The following is a 19,937-nucleotide window of genomic DNA, read 5'->3' on the forward strand; positions in this document are numbered from 1 at the left end:
TGAACTATGTGAAGCAGGGGAATTATTTTTCGTTGAAGTTGGACACATTCCAACGAAAGTATTCTGGAAATTAATTCCGAGTGGATACGCCTTGCAAGCTGACTGGCTTCAATATGTCAATTGCAATATGTGCCGTAAAGTAATTAAGTTAATGAATTTTCAATTATGTTTCGATTTGTCCTTTGAGTTTATGTAACCACATGGTACATGAGAAATGTGCATTTGTGGTTGGGCATGACAGGAAGATAAGCAGCATATAAGCAGCTTGACGAGCCCCATCACCCCTGAAACAAAACAAAAACAGCAAGCACAGACAGCAGAAAACAATGGTACATGAAAATACATGTGGTCTTTTACAACACAGAATGAATACGACATTTACATTGCACAAAATCTAGATGTTCTATAATTATTGAAGTAAACACCAGTTTTAAATAACGCAGTTTTTGATAACGCACGTAAGTTCTCAATTGCTAATTTCCGCCTATGAAGCACTGTTTGTAAGACAAACGGAGAGATTGAAATCATAATTAGTTCGAGGACATGGTACATACCAATTATATGTATGTCGACTTGGACGGCAGGCTGGATTAGGTTGCAAACCAGCTAAATTAGGTATGCGTACTGCATTTGCGTATTTCATATTTAAAAGCTGACAAGAGCTGGTATTCGTAGCAATAATCAACTCTCAAGATTCCGAACTTCTTAAACAATATAGAGGTGTGCACATTGTGAGACGCCTCTTGCAGTCGGACCAGACTATTTAGATTCTTTAGAGGCTTTTGACCAAGCCAGATAACTATGTAGATAAGAAAAAAGGGCATTGTACAGTGTAAAGATAACATCAAGTGTGTTTGCGGGCGGGGGAGAATTCGATTTCATTACTGTTGAGAAATTATTTCGGAGATGCTTCACAATATTTTGATTTAGCTCGGAACAGTACTACCTTAGCCTTAGAGAAATTTATGTGTAGCGAGTTTAACAGTCTATAGGTATATTTTCTTTAGTACTTCATTAGCAGATACTGCAAGGTTGTCAATGATTTCACCAGGAAAAAAATACTTGTGTCATCCGCATTAATGACAATCTAGAGCTGTGCGCTCTTGCAATATCATTAATGAAAATATCGAATAAAAGGGGCCTCAGTATACTTCCTTGTGGTACGTCATTCCTAACACCATTAGACAAATGCAACTCTTGGTTGATAGATACATTGATGTCGATTTGATAAATAACCTTTTATAAGAGTTGAAATGCCACTGAGAATGTTGTAACAATATAGCTTTTTTAACAGAGTAATATGATTAATTTGGTTGGATGCCTTCGTGGAATCTAAGTATATTCATAAAGTTTTCTTGCTTCTATGTCCTTTAAGATTAATTCTTTTCGGAATAGTAAAGCACTTTCTGTAGGAACGCCAGACTGAAAGCTGTACTGTGACGATGTAATGATGTGTTCAGAAAACTTTGACAACCTTGTACATATTAATTTTGTAAGCCCCTTAGAAAATATTGGCAAAATTGAAATTGGTCCATAATTACCCAAATAATTTTTATCTCCTCTTTTTATATGGCTGTGGCTTTCGCGGTTTTCATTTTCTCGGGAAATACACCTATGCCTAATGCATTGTTATATATGTGTGCTAATATGGCACAGATGAGATTTAAAACAAACATTATAGTTTCCAATTTTAATCCATCTATGCCCTCACTTTCACATTTTTTGAAACTCTAACACATTAATGACCTCTTGTCTACCTGCTGAATCAGCAAATAGCGAATCTTTTAAGGGGGGAGGGGGGTAAGTGATCTAATGATTCTTGACTGTGGGTGCTATCGACTAATGAAGTACTCAGTTAAACTTGTTGGCTAATACTGTATCCCTTGCATATTTCATTATTAATTACCAGCACGCCAATATGACTGGTTGCTCATTTAGCAGAAATGATAGAATTAAGTTTATTCCAGATGTGTTTAGTGTCAGTAACACCATCGACCATAAAGTAATAACTACAGTTTAGCTTGCTTTTGTGTTTTAGTGGATTTATTTCTGTAAACCTTAAAAGCTTAAATACGTTCACATCTCGCTTTACCAGAAACACCTGATATAACCTATTATTTTATTTATTCATATTAAGTATCTTAGAAGTAATCCAAGGTTTGCGGGCTCGCTTTGGCTTATTCAAGGCCTTATAAGCAGAGTGCGTACAGGTCCTTGAAAACCCTTGAAATTGAAAAGTGCGCTTTCAAGGCCCTTGAAAGTCCTGGAATATTTTTCCTTCCTAGAAAATCCTTGAATTTCGTGAGCAATGCACTTGACATTGCGACCTCCTTTCTGTGGTAGATCGGCGTCGATCTGACAAACTCCCCATTTCAGAAACAATACGCCGACGCGAGTACACATGGTTCCGTTTTGCCGAACTGCGCCGAAAGAAATAAAGGCTTCGCCGCGTCAAACCAGCGAACGGAGCGAGAAACCCGTGCCGCGCTTCGGTGCTGGCTCGGCTGGCAGCACGCTGGCAGTGTTTACGCTGCTTTCCTCACCCTATCGTTCGTTTCACTCCACGCCTGTCGGTCTGCCTTGTCCCACTTTCACTCTTGCGCGCGAGGTGAAGCTGAAGAGAGCTATAGTGAAGCAACTTAACCACTGATGCTCAGTGCCTTTGGATGGAGGTTTGTTATAATATTATTTATGATAATATAAGTACAATAACATTACCGTATTTTCCTGGTCGATAATTCGCACCTTTGTATAAGACGCACCACCCTCAAAACGGCAGTTAAAAAAAGTATATAAGTCGCATCGGTGTATAAGACGCACCTGTTATTTCAGTAACCGATTTTAAAACGTTAGTGATGTTTCGCTCCGTGAACGCGGGTCACACGCAATTCTGCCGTCGTGGTTGCCGCGATGTTGTCCAAGGGCGATAACATCGTCCCCGCACGCCATATGCGGTATCTGCGAGTGAAATTTGGCGACGGTGAGCCGAATGGCGCAGAAGGGAGGAAAGCGGGAAGGCAGCCCGGGACGGAGGAGGGGGGGGGCTGCCTGTACTAGCGTAGCAACTGCGTAGTTTGCGTCGCGGTGCGCGTCGTATCTCATCTGCAGATGTGACGACTTCGGGGTAGATCGACTCGCGGTCGGCCTACCGCCGTTTGCGTTGCTGCTCCATCGTTCTCGCACGGCGCTCGGGAACTTGATCACGAGAACCCGGCCGTTCTATAAGATGCATCGACGAAAAATTCTGAAAAAAGAAACTGCGCCTTATACACCGGAAAATACGGTATGTTGAGTGTTTTGGAAATGTTTGATGAACCAACCCAGCTAATACTGCGGAAGCCTGAGCAGCTGTTGCGAGTGCTCGTTGTGTTAACTTTTATAATGCGGACTTGAGAAATGATCAAGACATGTTATACAAAATTGGAATATACATCCATTTGTTATAATATGATGGATGTGTAGCAAGACTACACTGAATGGTTTGGAAATGTTCGGTAAACTTGCTCACTTAATACTGGAGAAGTCAGAGTAGCTGTTGGGAGCATTCATTGCATTTTGTGAACTTTTTGTTTTGGTATTGTTGTGAACTTGCAAAGTGATCCAGGCTAGACATTATTAACATCATTGGGACATACATTTATTTCTTTTATAAAGGGTTTATTAGAGGTCCCAGCACCTCCACAAATTGTAAAGGATTTATTGTAAAGAGTTCGGAGCAGCGCAGCGGCGACAGTCAAACGATCGAGACACGGCTTTTCAAGCACGAGCGCCGTTGCCAGTCGAAAAGCGCTGGACCCACTAGCGTCTCTCTTCGCTACACTTCTTATTTTAGTGCACTAACCTGCTGATGCTGAATGTTTTGAATATTTCTGGTGAACTTTACCCAGCCTATACTGGAGAAATCTCAGCCGCTGTTGTAAGCGTTCATTTTGTGTTGTGATCTGGAGAAGTCATCAATGCTGAACATTTTTATTATAATTGTGATATACATTTATTTGTTGTAATTGCAATAAAACTAGTCATTTTTGGAAATGCTAAAGTAAAAAAATCATACTTTGGATGCAGCTTTGAGTCGTTGAAAAACCTGTGAGAGGTCCTGGAAAGTCCTGGAATATCCTTAAATTTTTGCCTTAGAAACCTGTACGAACCCTGTATAAGGAAAGTACTTTCTGTACACAGGGCACATAGTTTTAATAAAGCAGTCATATGCGATATTAGTGGAGGAAGAAGATAATACGTTGTTTCACTTTAATGTATTCCTCTCTGAAAGGTGAGACAGTGTATATATATTGATTGTTGAAAATTATTGATGTTGTCGGAGCCTCTGATATAAATAGGCACTGCGTGCCGCAGCTAAACGTCGCCTCCCTTCCCTCCCCCTCCCCCACGGCCTCTCGCTCGTCGGAAGAAGGCGCGTTTGCTCTACATACATGGTGATTGTGAAGGAGAACAGAGACGCCTACTTCTGCAGCCCTTAAGCGAGCACGGCGCAGAACGCGCGTTTGTTCTCCGCCGTGCGTTCACTCCCCGTGAAAGACGCGCCCCTCGTGCCCTTTCACTCGCACATACAGCGCTCGGCGCGTGGCGACGATTTCTTCTCCAAATGACGTCATACGGAACCTCACGGCGACGGCGACGGCGACGCCGACGGCAGAAATCTGCTTTTGAGTGTCCATATAATTGCTATCGCAATAAAAGTTGTCGCAGTTTCACCTGAAAGGCGAAGCATCAATTGCGATAGCAAATTGGTAGAGAGCTATACGGAGTAATGATAGTAGCTTTATCAGCTGTATAAACTTGGACATGCAGCAGCACCGGCAACACGCAGAACTGTTGTCGACGCCGTCGGCGTTTTGCCCACGTTCGCACAAAATGCGTGCGGCGTTGGTGACTGTTGCCGGAGCCTCTGATAAAAATAGGTACTTGGTGCCGCAGCTAAACGTCCCCTCCCTTCCCTTCCCCTCCCCCCCCCCCCCCCCACGGCCTTTCGTGCGTCAGAAGAAGGCGCGTTTGCTCTACATATATGGTGATTGTAAACTTTAATTTTATTCCCCTCTCTGAAAGGTGAGACAGTGTATATATATATTGATTTGTTGAAAATGAGTGGCCGGTGGAACATGACTCCTCTCACTAAATGATTTATGCAATACTAAATACATGGACAAATGTTCACTTTATTGCGGCATCGAGAGCCCCTAGCTGTATTGGATGAATGGAACTGTTTATGATGAACAAGTCCAGGAGGGGGGGGGGGGGGAGTAGAACTAGTAGCGGTAATGCGGGTTGGCATGGTAATTACATTTGTAAAAAAGAACGCAACAATGGACGAACACGGATCGTTCGAACGCGCCACCGTTCGCGTGACCGTACACGTGCACGACTAGGCGATGGTGTCGTAGCATGGGACGAACATATTAGCTCGCTATCCGGTCGCGGTGAGTCGGACTTCCTTGATTTGTCGCGCGCCCATGTGAATGTAATTCGACTAGCGTGTATTAGTGTATGAAAGGTGCAATAAATGCTCTTTTTATTGTTTGCACTACTGTGTTGTCGTTCCTTTGTCCCAAGAGCACGTGTGAGACCCCACAGAAAGGGCGCGAGGGCCGCGCGCTTTCACGGGGTGCGAACGCATGGCGGAGAACAAACGCGCGTTCTGCGCCGTGCTCCCTGAAGGGCTGCAGAATTAAGCGTCTCCTTCCTCCTTTAAATCACCATATATATATAGAGAAAAAGCAAACGTGACTTCTTCCGTCGCGCGAAAGGCCGTGGGGCGACGGGAAGGATGGAGGGGAGGCGACGTTTAGCTGCGGCACCAAATGCGTATATACACAAGGACGTTGCGAGGCGAGAAGGTGGTAAACACTTCCGACGCTGCTCGACGAGTTTCCCGTTCTGATCTCGTCGAAAACCTCCGAGCCGCCCCCAGAGGCCCTGGCAACAGTCACCAACGCCGCGCGCGTTCGGTGCGAACGCGGGCAAAACGGCGACGGCGTCGACAACAGTTCTGCGCGTTGCTGGTGCTGCTGCATGTCCAAGTTTATACAGCTGATAAAACTACTATCCTTACTCCGTCTACTAAGTTGCTATCGCAATTGATGCTTCGCCTTTCGGGTGAAACTGCGACATTCTTTATTAATAGGCTTCAAGATTGTCATGTGACGCTCCCTCCTGTAGTTTCTTTCCTCCATGCCGGCCTGCCGCAAAGAAACGATGACGTCAGGATCGCAGCGCCACTCGAGGGACTTCGCGGCGGATGGAAAGTTTCCAGTCCTCACATCCTCACGGGCACCGAACCCTTCCAGCCGAGGCACAGGATGGGCTGTCGTGGTACTTGCTGGTACCAGTTGACTACCCGCTGTCGCAGATGAAGAACTTCGAGGGATTGAGCCAAGTTTTCCTCAAGTACAGCACGGCAGTAACCTCAAGCGCTTCGGTGGAACGGCTCTTCAACACTGGCAACGAAGTGCTGACGAAAAAAAATCACCAGCCCTTCCCCTGTCGAGAAAATGGGGGTAAGCGAAGCTTGTGGCGAGAACATGCTGTCGCAGGCGTTCTGCTTCGTTTGCCGTAAACTCAGGGTCCGCGGCTCTTCGCTGATGTTTCGCCTGGGCTTCGGAAGCCCTCTCGCTAAAATTGGCGCGTCGACGACGAGCCCTTTCCCGAGCCAGTTCGTGGCGCCGTCACTCAGACGCAGCCTGCTCCTCGACGGAACGCACCACGCGAGGCCCTCCCATTCGGACACCGAAACTCTGAAACGAGGGAAGCCCGGCGGAGCGCGCGCGCGCCAAGCCCCTTTTCTTTCCCTCCCCGTGACCCACCAAAGGACCCTAATTGGTAGAGCGCGTCACGTGATCTGGCGCCCGCGCAGCTTTCCCTGCACCAGCTCTACTCTGGGAGCGGAGCTGAAATGTGAGGCCCCGGTATGAGCCCCACGTGATCTCTTTCTTTCTTTCTTTCTTTCTTTCTTTCTTTCTTTCTTTCTTTCTTTCTTTCTTTCTTTCTTTCTTTCTTTCTTTCTTTCTTTCTTTCTTTCTTGTCCCTGGCTCATACGTGCATATCCAATGCGGGGAGGCGCCACACGTGATTTTATTATCGTTAATTGTGACGTAACTGACGAGTATGTGATGTTATTGATGTCATGACCTATCAATCATGTTAGTCATACATTCGTACCCTTCCATGGCAATTTTGGTATATACCAAGGGAACGAGACACGAGTTTTCGACACGTTTTCGATAGGGTTTTAGTCTGACACCACCACCACCGCCAACACTTATGAGGCAATTGTACAAGCTTCGCTTGAAAAACGGGTTCGTCTGTCAGGCACCAACATCGAGATGCATCTCTTGCTGCGTTCAAACAAGGGAATTAACTAAGTTGCGAATATGTATTCTGGACATTTATTTTCCCACTCATACTGCAATATTGAATTAGCATTCATTAAACGCTTTGTATTGGTTCTTTCGATGTGGTTTCTTGTGCAAGAAATTTAATTATATTGGTGCACGTGAGTAGCTTTTTATTTGCACATCTGAAGCGCAGTATCCTGACTGCGCATTTGAAGACAAAAGTGGAAAGTGCCATATGTGGTGCACTTGTAATAGACGAGCACCGAAGTTGCAGTTGGACATGTCTGGAGTATGTCCTGTGCTCCCTGAAAAAAATTCTTATAGGAATGTTTCTTTGGATTCCTTTTATTTCCAGATAATCTGCTGCCGGCGATGTTCAAATTCGTGTAGTAGACGTAGTTCGATGTGAGTTTTAAATTGCTCATTTTATTTCGCCTCGGGATTATCCGACACTATATTTTAATTAAAAAATCATAAAATGTAACGTTAATGTAACGACGCGTTCCAATGTTCGAAGTGTAACTGGAACGCGTTCCTTACGCATTAGAGGAACTTGTAACGGGAACTCGTTTCAATATTGGGAAGGAACGAGGAACGAGCTTTCGTTCCTGTTTTAGAGGAACGTGTACAACTTTGATTGCATGGTAATGTGGAGAAACGACAACGGCTTTATACACCGTTCAGTTACGTGTGAGTTTAGTTCGGATGGACTTGAAGACATTGCAGTTTTTTGCAAGTGATGTCCGCCTCACTGAATAATTCAACTCAAGAAGTAAAATTATGTTATCTGCAATATGCGATTTTTATAAATTCCGGAAAACCTAAATATAATCGTCCCCGCATGACCTGCGAGCGTTCTCGGCAACCTAAACAAGACATAATGTCTGTTTAGTGAATGTAAGGAGCAGGTAATGGGTGATGTGTGGCCAAAGTTCTTAAGGTGTGGGTTAATTGTGGTCTTTGCAATAAGTTACGTATTCAATCGCTCCGGAGAGTTATCAGTGTGTCTTATACGAGTGGCGCGAGTTTAGCTCGCTTCCCTGGCAAAACTACATTTGCCACCGAGATCAAGCTTAGCGAAAATTGAGGGAACGCTGCGAAAAATCTCTGTATGATGTTAAAGGCGTGTGTACCAACTGCAGCATTTAAAACAATTCGTAATCAAGTGTTCCTGAAGTGTCGCACGGCCGTATTCAGCTATGTTTGCCAATGTCCCGCGATAAGTCACGCCGTTTCTATGTTGTGGATATGGGTCATGTTACGTGCTTTGTGTGGTGACACTTTAGCGCTCCTGGCGTAATTAGAAGTGTTGCAAATAATAGCAACCCTAGTTTTTTCCCCTTTTTTATGCGTTGTACGAGGTTGGTAGCAGGTTTCCCCAATGTCCTCGATGAAGTAAACAAGGCGCCTTGTTTCATCATCATCATCATCAGCCTATATTTATGTCCACTGCAGGACGAAGGCCTCTCCCTGCGATCTCCAATTACCCCTCTCGTTCGCTACGACGGTCAAAGTGTGCGACGGTCAAAGTGTGTGGACCCATACGGCTCTTGTTGTAAATTACATATGCAAGCCATACGGAGCGTTGTGGATGCGTTTTATAAATAACACAATATATCCCGCTGCCCTGGGAGAATTGTGAACGCAACCGAAATCAAATTTTGCGAAAATGGGGGAGGGGTAACCCTACACCCATAGTTCTGGTCAAGTGGTTGAATTACTTCCTTAATTTCTAAAAATAAAATTCCTTAAGTTTTGGAGAGCGTTATATGCGGCCAAAATATCAAACTGACCAGCCGTAAGTTATATACGCGGGCAGCATTTTGAAGCATGCGATTTATTTACAGGCAACTCGTATTCTTATTGCAACTGCTCAAAAGAAGCGGCTTCGCTGGAAATTGGGTTGGGATTTGGCAAGGTCGCACTTGAAGCGCAACCTATATCCTTGTATTTGATTATATAAGGTGGTCTGAGGTGACAAACGTGTTTTATGTTCGCATAAGCCGGTGTGTCACATTGATTGACATCAATGTTGTGAAATGTTGCAATACGCGTCAACGAAAACATACTGAAAAAAAAAAAAGTCACTGAAATCACTGAGTTGTTGGAAAACTTCTCCCCTTGTGCAACGCACTTTCTTTTATGCGTATATGCTTTATAAAAGTTGAGCAGTGACCTCGTCGCCCCGCCGCGTTACGAGTCAATGATTGGCTCGTTAAGATTGGCTCCATGCAGTGGTCCTCAAATGAGAACATTATGAGAAATTTGTCATGGCGCATTATATAGCTCACCCTCCGCGGTAGCTTATTGGCTATGACGTTGCGCTGGTGAACAAGGTCGCGGGTTCAATTCCGATCGCGGCGTACCTAAATTATTCCGGAGTAATTCCCCACTACGACGTGCATCATGATCATATAGTGGTTTTGGCACGTACGTGACACTCCAGAATTTAGATATATGGCCTTAGCTGCCGATGTGGCATGCACTGCGTGAACGTGCACGCGCGCTTAATATGTATAACAGGGTGGCCAGGGGCAGCGGACTAGAAGAGATATGAAGGGAGCTGGGCATTGTGGAGACGGTAAGGTTACTGTCTCGTCATCCGCTTCCTCCAATCCCTTTTTCCATGATTTCAACCACACCACAATTGGAACATAAACAGGAAATACACGCGTAAGGCTGTGCATATTGTGACCGCAAACGGGTCGATACGGTCGAATGAGAGCATACTTACGAACGGGAGTTTCTTATAGTCACCCAGAACATAACGCCACTTCAAAACACAAGGTGTAATTCGCCAATGCAAGCGCGGCATCTATACACTATACTAGCATTTCATTCGACAATGCGGCAGTACTTTCTTGCTTCTGCATATGCACGATTATGCAACGTCAGAAATATTTGTCAATCCATGCTTACACTCGGGGATGTAACCGGAAAGAGCATAAAAAATGACGCGATCGTACGGGCCACCATACCATATTTATTTATTTACACATACTGTTAACCCTCATGTGAGGGTCATTACAGGGAGGGAATACATCGCAAATACAAAACTGATATGCAAGAATCTTTGACGTATCATCAAACTTCAACAAAACATCATCAAAAAATATAAAGATCATCGAACAAGTGGCATAGAATGAGTGACAGGAATGAAGAACATCAAGAAAACATTGAATGAATTTTAAGGAACAAAACTATCAAGAAAAGTTTCAAACGCTTTTACATCAGTGCATTCAGCAATATGTGCAGGTAGTCCATTCCATTTTTCGATAACATCAGGCAAAAAACGAATAACGAAAGACGTTTGTGCGGGTGGCATAAGGACGGATGGGTGCACTATGACTTATTCTCTCGCGAAGTGTACCAGGTGCACGTATGTACCTGTATTTATCAATCTTTACATGACCTTGGAGAATCTGAAATAATAATTTAACCTGTTCCTCTGTCGCCTAATTCCTAATAATTCCAAATTACATGAACTTAGCACTTCGGTAACCGAGTCTGTTCTTTTTTGTACCTAGAACATATAAATCGGACTGCGAGTCTTTGAATTCTTTCTAGTTCAGCGTTTAGACCTTTTTGATGGGGATATATACCGCTAAAAATAGCCGCACTGTTTCAATTTTGACTTGCATCGCAGTACTCTGGCAAAAATTCGCGATTTCATCACCGCTCGGTCGCAGGTCGGCGAAAAGCGATCCTTTCCTTCTGCCCGGCACGCACCATAGCACAGAGTCATGAAAAATATGTGGTCCGTATCCAGAGTTTCCGCTCCGGGCAGGCGGTTATAATCGTCGTCCCGCTGTAGAGCAGCGTGAGCTACTTCCATCGCGGCCATGTCGGGAAACTCGTCTCTGTAGAAAAATCCGTCAGAACATCGTCTCAAGACGCCTTTTCCCTTGTAAATGGGCGATGGTCGCAGTGCCGTATTTTCGTCTTCCGGAGTGAAGATGCCTTCGGATTCATAGTCTAGTGCTTGCACAAGAGCCTTCGCATACCAGAAGCCGATGCCCCCATAAAACATCGCCTTCGATCCCCCAGGATAGTAGTACGGAGAGGTTAACGCCGCGTGGTTTAAGACGACCGTCTTCGAGATGGGCTCATAGTAAACCAAAGTGCTAGGCGTTGTCCTCCGCTGCACGTACGGAAGCCGGTATCTTTGCGCACGGTTCAGAGAGCGCGCATACTCGCGTATTGACACCCAGTACCTCATGAACGGTCCATCAGCGACAGGAAAGTCGGCGAACGCGGGGAGTGACTCGTTGCCGTCTCTTAATTTGTCAACGTCACCCCAGAGTTCTGTCTTGAGGCTCTTAAGATGCGCTGTGATGATTTGCTTGGCACTGTCTTCGAGGTAGACAAGGCGGCTAATGCCTTGTACAAGAGTATTCCTGATATTTTCCAGCGCCTTCCGTAAGCCGTCGAGCTCGTCTTCTTCGAAGTTCTCTTTGTCGGCCCTGTTGAGTGCGAGGCCGTACGTGGCTTCCACTTCAGTCGTGCACACGAGGGTCATTATCTCGTTGATGTCTCTGTCGCTGGCGCGCTCTCTTGTGGAATTGGTGTCTGCAAGAAATCCTACGATGACCAACACCCACCATCGCACGAATGCGGTCAGAGCGTCGGCACCGTGCGAGTCCACAAGGGCTGTGAGAGTAACCAGGAGCCTACGGCGAGTCACGAAAACCACGTCGTTCTCATCTATCTCGGGGCTAACCACGAAGGTTTGACGGAAAGCTTGCACTAAGTTCTTTCCTGGCGGAAGGCCCAGAATCTCACCCAGCTTGCCAACGGTAACTACCGCGGAAGCTTCAGGTTCAAATTCAGTGACTTTGCGCAAGGAGGATAGCACGTCCTCCGCTATGTCCGCGCCATTGTCTAGGTCGAAGTGCGGAGTCAGTCCTCTGGTGACCAGGGATATGTACTGCCAAGTGGAGTCGTACGTGCCGTGTTGCCGCTGCTCGGTGACGACCTTGAACCATACTGGGACCAGCTCGGAGGGAAACAGGACGATCACCCTTCCGGTTGGCGGGCCTTGGGTGGCCAACAGGGCCACGTTGAAAAGTAGCGGTAGCATCCAGTTGACGGCGTAGTCAACGACTTCCGCCACCAGACTAGCCACAGTAGGGTGGGACTCGTCGCTACCGGTGCGGCGGTCGGACGTTGCCCTTGCCTCCCAAAAGTGTCTCTCGAGGAACTCCAGCAGTGTCTTCGTGCTTTCTAACTCGTTCTCTCGGGACCTGTCCAGGCAGGTGACGATGGCGTGCACGGCTTTCCTGGCTTCCGGTGGGTAATATACCTGTGAAAGGGCGATGGCCACAACGACGATAGCGTAACGAATAATAATAATGAAAAAAAAAAGCAGAGAGCAGAAAATAAGTCTACGCCATCTGAGCTAGCATTCTGCAAGCTTCGTAGCCGGAGTTCAATACTTTAATTGCTCACCTAGGACAATGTTCAAGAATAAATCTACAGTGTCAGTTTAGAAGAGAAAAAGTGTCCGGGGAAAAACGGAAGCTGTTTGCAGCGGAGGATGGGCGCGAAGTTCAACGCGCTCACGTTTCGCGTATTGCATCTTCCGTATCGGATACATGTACAGAGCAACATTCTTGGCATGAACGCCCTTTAGTATTCATAAACACTTATACGTGTTTGCATGATACGATAATAGCACGTTGCATTTGGTAGAGGGTTACCCTAATGTAGGGCGCCTTGCTTCTTCTATGTTTAGCCAATATTCTAATATAATTTTAGACCTGCAATTGGGCATTGCCGGTTTGCAGTGTTCGGGGTTTGGCCGCAGATGCAGATGGTAACGTACGTATGCCGACCTTCACACAGTTCCATGTGTTTTCGTCAGTGCGACATGCGAGCCGTTCGCATTGCTTCGCTGAAGGCGAGTTCTCCGTGTCATGCTACCCCGTGCACTGTGAGTTAAGATGTCTTCCTGTACAGTTTACATGAATTCGATTAGGCGGGAATATGACCATTTATTATTATGGGAATAAGAAATGAACATTGCAGTGGTGTGATGCTTCTTTTGCAGTTTCGTTTCAACCATTCTTGTATGCCAGCTGGCGCCGTTCTCAGCCGAGGGAAGAGACTTGCTTTAGAGCGACTTTAGGTCACGCAGCTTCGCTAAGTGCTGCTGTCAAATACATAAAAACGCAAGATGACTTCTTGGGCAAGTTGGTGGGGTCTGCTAAACAGTATATTGGAAGCAAAGAGAGCCATACAAAATACAGACGAGCACGCATACATAAAGCGGCAACTACCAACTGATTTAGTGATTGTTAAATATAACTGATTTAATGAATGATATATATATATATATATATATATATATATATATATATATATATATATATATATAATGCAACAAATTGGCCTCAAGCAAGTGTACCTCTGCTAAGTACAACGTAATTTAAGTGTCATTAAGGTCTATTCTATCCGAAAGAAAATGACACTGACACACGCAGGACCTTTCTTTCTGATAAAATACACCTCTATGGCCCTTCGGTCACCTTATATTCCACAGAGGTGCACTCGTTTGGAGACCAACTTGCTGCATTATAGATAAACGAGTATTGCAACGACATGTGTGTTGCGAGTGCGCAGAAATTGTCTCCTATGATCTGGCCTTTGAATCATTAAACCAGTCGGTAGATGGCGTTCAGTGTGTGTGTGTGTGTGTGTGTGTGTCCTTTCGAGGTCTCTTCTTGTACCTAAAATAAGGCGTTGGAATTCAATGAGCGCCTTTTAAGCAGAGCTTGCATTTTATGCGCGGCCACTTAATTACCTGCTCGGGCACCACGTTTGCCATGCGGCTCGACCAGTGCATGGCGGCGTCCTCCAGCGCACTGTCGGCACCCGGGTGCTCATTTTGCCATGCCGAGCACACGAAGCGTGACCAGTCGTCGCAAGGACTGGCGGCGCCCACCAGGCGACGGGTCAGTTCAGTCGCGTGCCGCTGGCAGTCGGTCGTGTGGCAAACGTGCACACGACTGGTCGACCAGTGGCCGGTCACCAGGGCGGCAGTCACGACCAACGCGGCGAACAGCAGGACGACCACAGAACACGCGAACAGCTGTTGCTCACTGCTCGTCCTTCTCACTTCTTTCGGCCGGCTGCGGTCACCGACAGACTCGGTCTCCGCCTTGACGAGAAGGGGAACAATCAGGGACACACCCGTCAAAATCAGGTCGGTAGAGTCAGCCTATCGCGGGATGCGAAAACACTTGCTGGTCGGGACATCTTGTAATGCGACGAGCACGACCGAGTGAAATTACAATTACCACGATATAGGACACGCCAAACAAGGACGACAGGACGCTCTGTCATCCACGTCCGGTGTGGCCTATCGTGACTATTAGTTTTACTCAGCTGGGGCACACGACACGTCGCAAGATGAACGAAGACAAAATTACCCAATCTCTTGATTTATATACTCGATTATCATTTTTACGTGGCCGCGGCGACACGTTTGCACGGCGCAGGTTGGCCCGCCGTGTCGGTCCATTTGGAAAACCATATGTAGAGCCGCTGTCGGACTTAATTCTAAGCCATGTCTATTGCTGCCTAACTTCAACAAACACGTTCTCTAAGGATAACAAATGACAGCAGACTTGTGCGACCTTGGAGAGTCGTAACCCAATTTCCAGCGAAGCTGTTTCTTTTGAGCAATTCCAATAATAAATTCAGTTGCTTGTGTTTATACTGCTTACTTTAAAACGCTGCCCGTATGTAACTTATGACTGTTCGGTTTGAGATTTTGGCCATTGATTAACATAGCAGTGATAACAGTGCTGATAGCAGTGCGAGTGGCAGTGCAAATTTTTGCGTAAGATTTTTTTAGACTCTTTTTTTATCTACATACATTTAACTTCGCACACAGAATCGCCATAGCGTTCCCCAAAACTTCTTTTAAATATCACCTTGGTGGCATTTTTAATTATGTCAGGACAATGGGATAAATTCTGCGCCACTCTTAAAACACACTCATAACAATCCGGTGTGCTCGTATACGTAATTTATTGCAGAGGCTGCAATTAACCTACCCACTTTGAACTGTGCGTACACATTACCCATTACCTGGCCCTCCTTTCACCAAACATAAACAAAGTGCGTTGTTTATTTCACCGACGACACTGGGTGAACCTCGTACAACGAATGGAAATACCGAGAAACCGAGGGTTCAATAATTATTTGTAATGCTCCCAATTAAGTCAAGGTCTTTTGACACTTTGCACTTAGAACGCCCCAAATTTCTATTAAATGTAAAATTTCTGCCGCCTATAGAGTTCCCTCGGTACACTGGCACGCATATATATATATATATATATATATATATATATATATATATATATATATATATATGCGTCTCAAAAACATTATATGGACATTTTACTATTATATATATATAATAGTAAAATTTACATATAATGTTTTTGAGCACATGCTAAATTAACTTTTCTTTCACGAAGATTATATTTGATCCACATGCATTTAAATTCGTCCACGACATTTTCATAGCGTTGCCCCCATGTCCGCTAAACATGATCTCGGTGGTAATTGTATTTATGCGAGAGCCGGTGACGAAATTTTGCGCCGCTTGTAAAACACAGTCCTAGTGCTCCGGAGCCCCTGCATACACAATTTATTGCAGAGGCCACAATTAATCCGTACTCTTCGAACTTTGCCAACACATTACTCGGAGCGTGCCTTTTAATTTCGTGCAGTATAAACGAGGCGCCGTTGTTTACTTCACCAAGTGCACCGGTGAAAGCGATTGCGAAGTTCGTACGACTCACGAAAATAGAGGGGAAAAAAAACGAGGGTTCCGTAATTATTGCCAGAGCTTCTAATTAAGCCAGCAATGTGAAAGTTTTGCCACACATTACAATTATTATTGCCCCTATTTTCACTGGAATTGGAGCTTTGTGTCTTGTACAGTAGTTTTTAGGACTCTTGGCAACTTTGCAGATAGCGGCAGTATGACACTCTGGAACACTAAAATCGACAACTTACTACAAAGGCCGTAATTAACCTACACGTATTAAACACGGTTCGTCAATCACAACATGCTGCCTACTCAACGAAGTTAGCCGAGGAGACAGGAGAAAAAAAAAGTTGTCGCAGTTTCACCTGAAAGGTGAAGCATCAATTGCGATAGCAAATTTGAAGAGAGCTATACGGAGTAATGATGGCAGCTTTATCAGCTGTATAAACTTGGACATGCAGCAGCACCGGCAACACACAGAACTGTTGTCGACGCCGTCGGCGTTTTGCCCGCGTTCGCTCAAAATGCGTGCGGCGTTGGTGACTGTTGCCGGAGCCTCTGATATAAATAGGCACTTGGTGCCGCAGCTAAACGTCGCCTCCCTTCCCTCCCCCTCCCCCCCACGGCATTTCGTGCGTCGGAAGAAGGCACGTTTGCTCTACATATATGGTGATTGTAGAGGAGGAAAGAGACGCCTACTTCTGCAGCCCTTAAGGGAGCACAGAGCAGAACGCGCGTTTGTTCTCCGCCGTGCGTTCACTCCCCGTGAAAGCGCGCGTCCCTCGCGCCCTTTCAGTCGCACATACAGCGTTCGGCGCGCGGCGACGATTTCATCTCCATTGACGTCATACGGAACCTCACGGCGACGGCGACGGCGACGCCGACGGCAGAAATCTGCTTTTGAGTGTCCATATAATTGCTATCGCAATAAAATCAACTGCACGCGTCGTATAACACAAAAATGGGGGAAGACGAATTTTCAGTAAATATTTTCAAATCACCTAATTGACGTACACACTCCAAACTTTATGTACAATTCACACATAAAGTAGACTCCATTTCGTTTGAAAATAAAATTACTCCTTTTTTTGGCCCTTCCGGAGAAGCGGAGAAACTTTGTACGCATTGCATATAATGCCTCTAAATGGGCCATGAACGAGAGTTTAGCAATTTTCATTTAATTCCTAATTGACTCACGCACTTCAAGATTTCCCTGCACATCACTCACAATATGCCTCCCCCCCCCCCCCCCCCTCCCATTTTTTGAAAAACAAACTTCGGGAATGATTGTTCTTTTTTTTTTTATAAAGCCTGAAACTGGCATATAACGTTTTGAGCGCGTCTTGTCGCATTAACCGCTTCACTGTAAAATCGAAAACTTTTGATGAAAGACGCCTTAAAGGTTAGCACATTCAAGGCACCTCAACCAGACATATTCAGTACCCTGCGCAGGAGAAACATAAAAGCGCTTAAGGGGTGTCGGGTTTAGCAATTACGGTGACTGTTCATTCGGGTAGGGTCCATGGGCGATTACATCAGCGAAGCACGGGACGCTACCAATTCTTTTTAACTGCTCGAAAAGCAGACATCACACGTACAGAACACGACACAAAAAAATTTGCCGCGTATCTGCGTGCTTCGCTGCAAATGTCGTCGAAAGACGATAGTCTTCTGCCGGTGTCACACAGACATTTTCGATCGGGATCGAGTTTCTCGATCGCGATAGCGTTAAGGGCCCCGTGTCGCAGAAAATCCGGCGTCGGCAACCGGCGTCGGCGTGCGATGCGGGTGGCGGAGAAAGTCATCCCCCAACCCCGACCGCGCAGGCCATCCACGTGGTGCAAGGTTTTGGTGAACAAAAATTGAATTTCTCACAGTGAAATCCGTCAAGAAAACGGTAAAGCACGACTTTACCATTCGGCGTTGGATTCGCCGTCGGATTGTTTACCAATCGGCGTCGGATTGTAATTGGAATGTAGGAGAAAACCTAATTCTGCTACGAGGAAACTCAAACACAAATGCCTTTTCCAGCATTTCTACCAGACCTGTACAACCGCGCGTTGCGATGCGAGAGAGAGAGAGAGACAACTTTATTCGTCAGAACGGGTCCCCATAACGCTATCGCGTTCTACTGTTAAAGACAAAGCTTAAGCGTCCTCTAATTTTTGTAGCGTGAGCTGCGCTGGCTGAGGTTTAGCAGTTTCGCGTGGCTCCTGGAGAGCCGTGTTGCGCATGCGCGAGGAGCAGTGAAGTCTCACCTCGCACAGCTGGCGCGCCGGGCGTTTGCCCGGCGTTTGCGGTGGGCGTTTGATTGTTTGCGCTGGGCGTTTTGCCAGTGTGGTATAGCCATGGAGAAGGAGAGCGAAATTGCTGCTCAGCGGCGCAGAAGAGCGGAGAAGCTTAACTCATCGGATCCCGAAGTAGTTGCCTGGTAATTAGTGGTTGAGCGCAGTAAGAACGAACAGAAGGCTAAACGTGCTGCGTAGACACCGGAGCAAAGGGAGGAACGTCTAGCAAAGCGGCGTCGCCAGGAGGCTGAGCGACGTGCCCGACCATCTCAGCAGCAGCAGCAACAAGACGCCGTCGATGATGTCAAGGCTCGCCGATTGACTGACTAAACGGGGAAACTTGGCGAAAGCGCCAGTGCGACTCGGACCTTCGCGACGGACTTCGTAAACGATCTGTTTGGATATGTGTGCGACGTGTGCGAAAGACTGTGGCACATGAAAGACTTGACGCCGGTAAGTAGTGCCATGCGTGAAACGTTGAGTTTAGCGGCGTCGCCTGAGTGGGGTGAAACCGTGGCGCGAGTTTGTACAACGTGCAAGAACGTTCTCGTTAAGCAGAAGATTCCACGCTTTAGCGTTACCAATGGGTATCGTTACCTGCCTATGCTACCAGGTCTACCGGTTCTGATTGATGTGGCCGAACGTTTACTTTCGCCACGGATTCCCTTCGTTCAGATCCGTATTGCTGCCAGTGAACTGTCAAACGTAGCGGTGCCTAAGGGTGAAGCCTGTGCCGTTCAGCTTGACGAAAGTGGTGTGGTCATCGAAGCCGTGTACGTGTCGCCGAACGATTCAGTTAAACATACTATAGACGTAGTGGCTACGTCTATACCTAGTCGTGCGGCAAGTGAACTGTGTGTGGTGGCTGGTGACTTCAATCGTACTCCAGACTCTCTTGGTGTTCCTTTGAAGGACACGTTTAACCTGGACTTAGTCAGTGTTCCAACTGTACAGACGACCCAATGGGGAACCACCATTGATCTACTGTATCACAGACAGACAATCAATTCAAAATACTGCGTTGGGGCCATAGAGACGGCAGCGTGTTACTACACTGACCACCGAGCCGTTTTTGTGGCAATAGAGAAGCAACCAGACGTTGAGCAAAAAAAAAAAAAAAAAAAAAAAGAAAAAAAAAAAAAGAAAAACACGCGTCGCCACATAATGCGTATACCGTGTGTGTCATTGAAGCAGCAGTGAGCATGATAATCAAGCTAATCCTAGACAACCAGGAAAGTTAAGAATAACCAGCTGAACCTTCGCTCACGCTACGTTTATCCTGGCATATCCGAGCTAAGCCACTGCTATTTTTTGTGGTTTATGTAGTTTAAATGAGGGAGTCGTTTAAAATAAAGGCTTGTTAATTTTCCCTGAGCTATTACAGTTTGAAATGCTATATACAATGGTTGTCAGCGCAAATTATCATCTGCGCATCATAAATTACTGAATTACTATAATTAACTTGAATTATTCAACTGCTTTACTTAAATAAAAATAGTGTGGTATCAGAACCGCTAA

At 45.8% G+C, this 19,937-nt stretch overlaps 1 protein-coding gene across 1 annotated transcript; it reads right to left on the minus strand.

Moving 5' to 3' along the window:
• Positions 1-278: 278 nt before the first annotated feature.
• Positions 279-15,440, minus strand: LOC119456722 (endothelin-converting enzyme 1). The gene is made up of 4 exons (XM_037718544.1): positions 15,414-15,440; positions 14,152-14,508; positions 11,179-12,651; positions 279-284 (listed from the first exon to the last, which is right to left on the minus strand). The coding sequence occupies exons 1-4, from the start codon at positions 15,438-15,440 to the stop codon at positions 279-281; spliced, it is 1,863 nt and encodes a 620-aa protein (XP_037574472.1).
• Positions 15,441-19,937: the final 4,497 nt, after the last annotated feature.

This window comes from Dermacentor silvarum, chromosome 6, assembly GCF_013339745.2.
Source record: "Dermacentor silvarum isolate Dsil-2018 chromosome 6, BIME_Dsil_1.4, whole genome shotgun sequence".
Lineage (NCBI taxonomy): Eukaryota > Metazoa > Arthropoda > Arachnida > Ixodida > Ixodidae > Dermacentor > Dermacentor silvarum.

Coding starts and splice junctions, on each gene's coding strand:
- LOC119456722 (XM_037718544.1), bottom strand. CDS start 15,440: ATGGGTAATGTGTACGCACAGTTCAAA. Junction 14,509..15,413: donor ATGTGTACGCACAGTTCAAA/GTGGGTAGGTTA, acceptor CTTCTCGTCAAG/GCGGAGACCGAGTCTGTCGG. Junction 12,652..14,151: donor CAAACGTGGTGCCCGAGCAG/GTAATTAAGTGG, acceptor GCCCTTTCACAG/GTATATTACCCACCGGAAGC.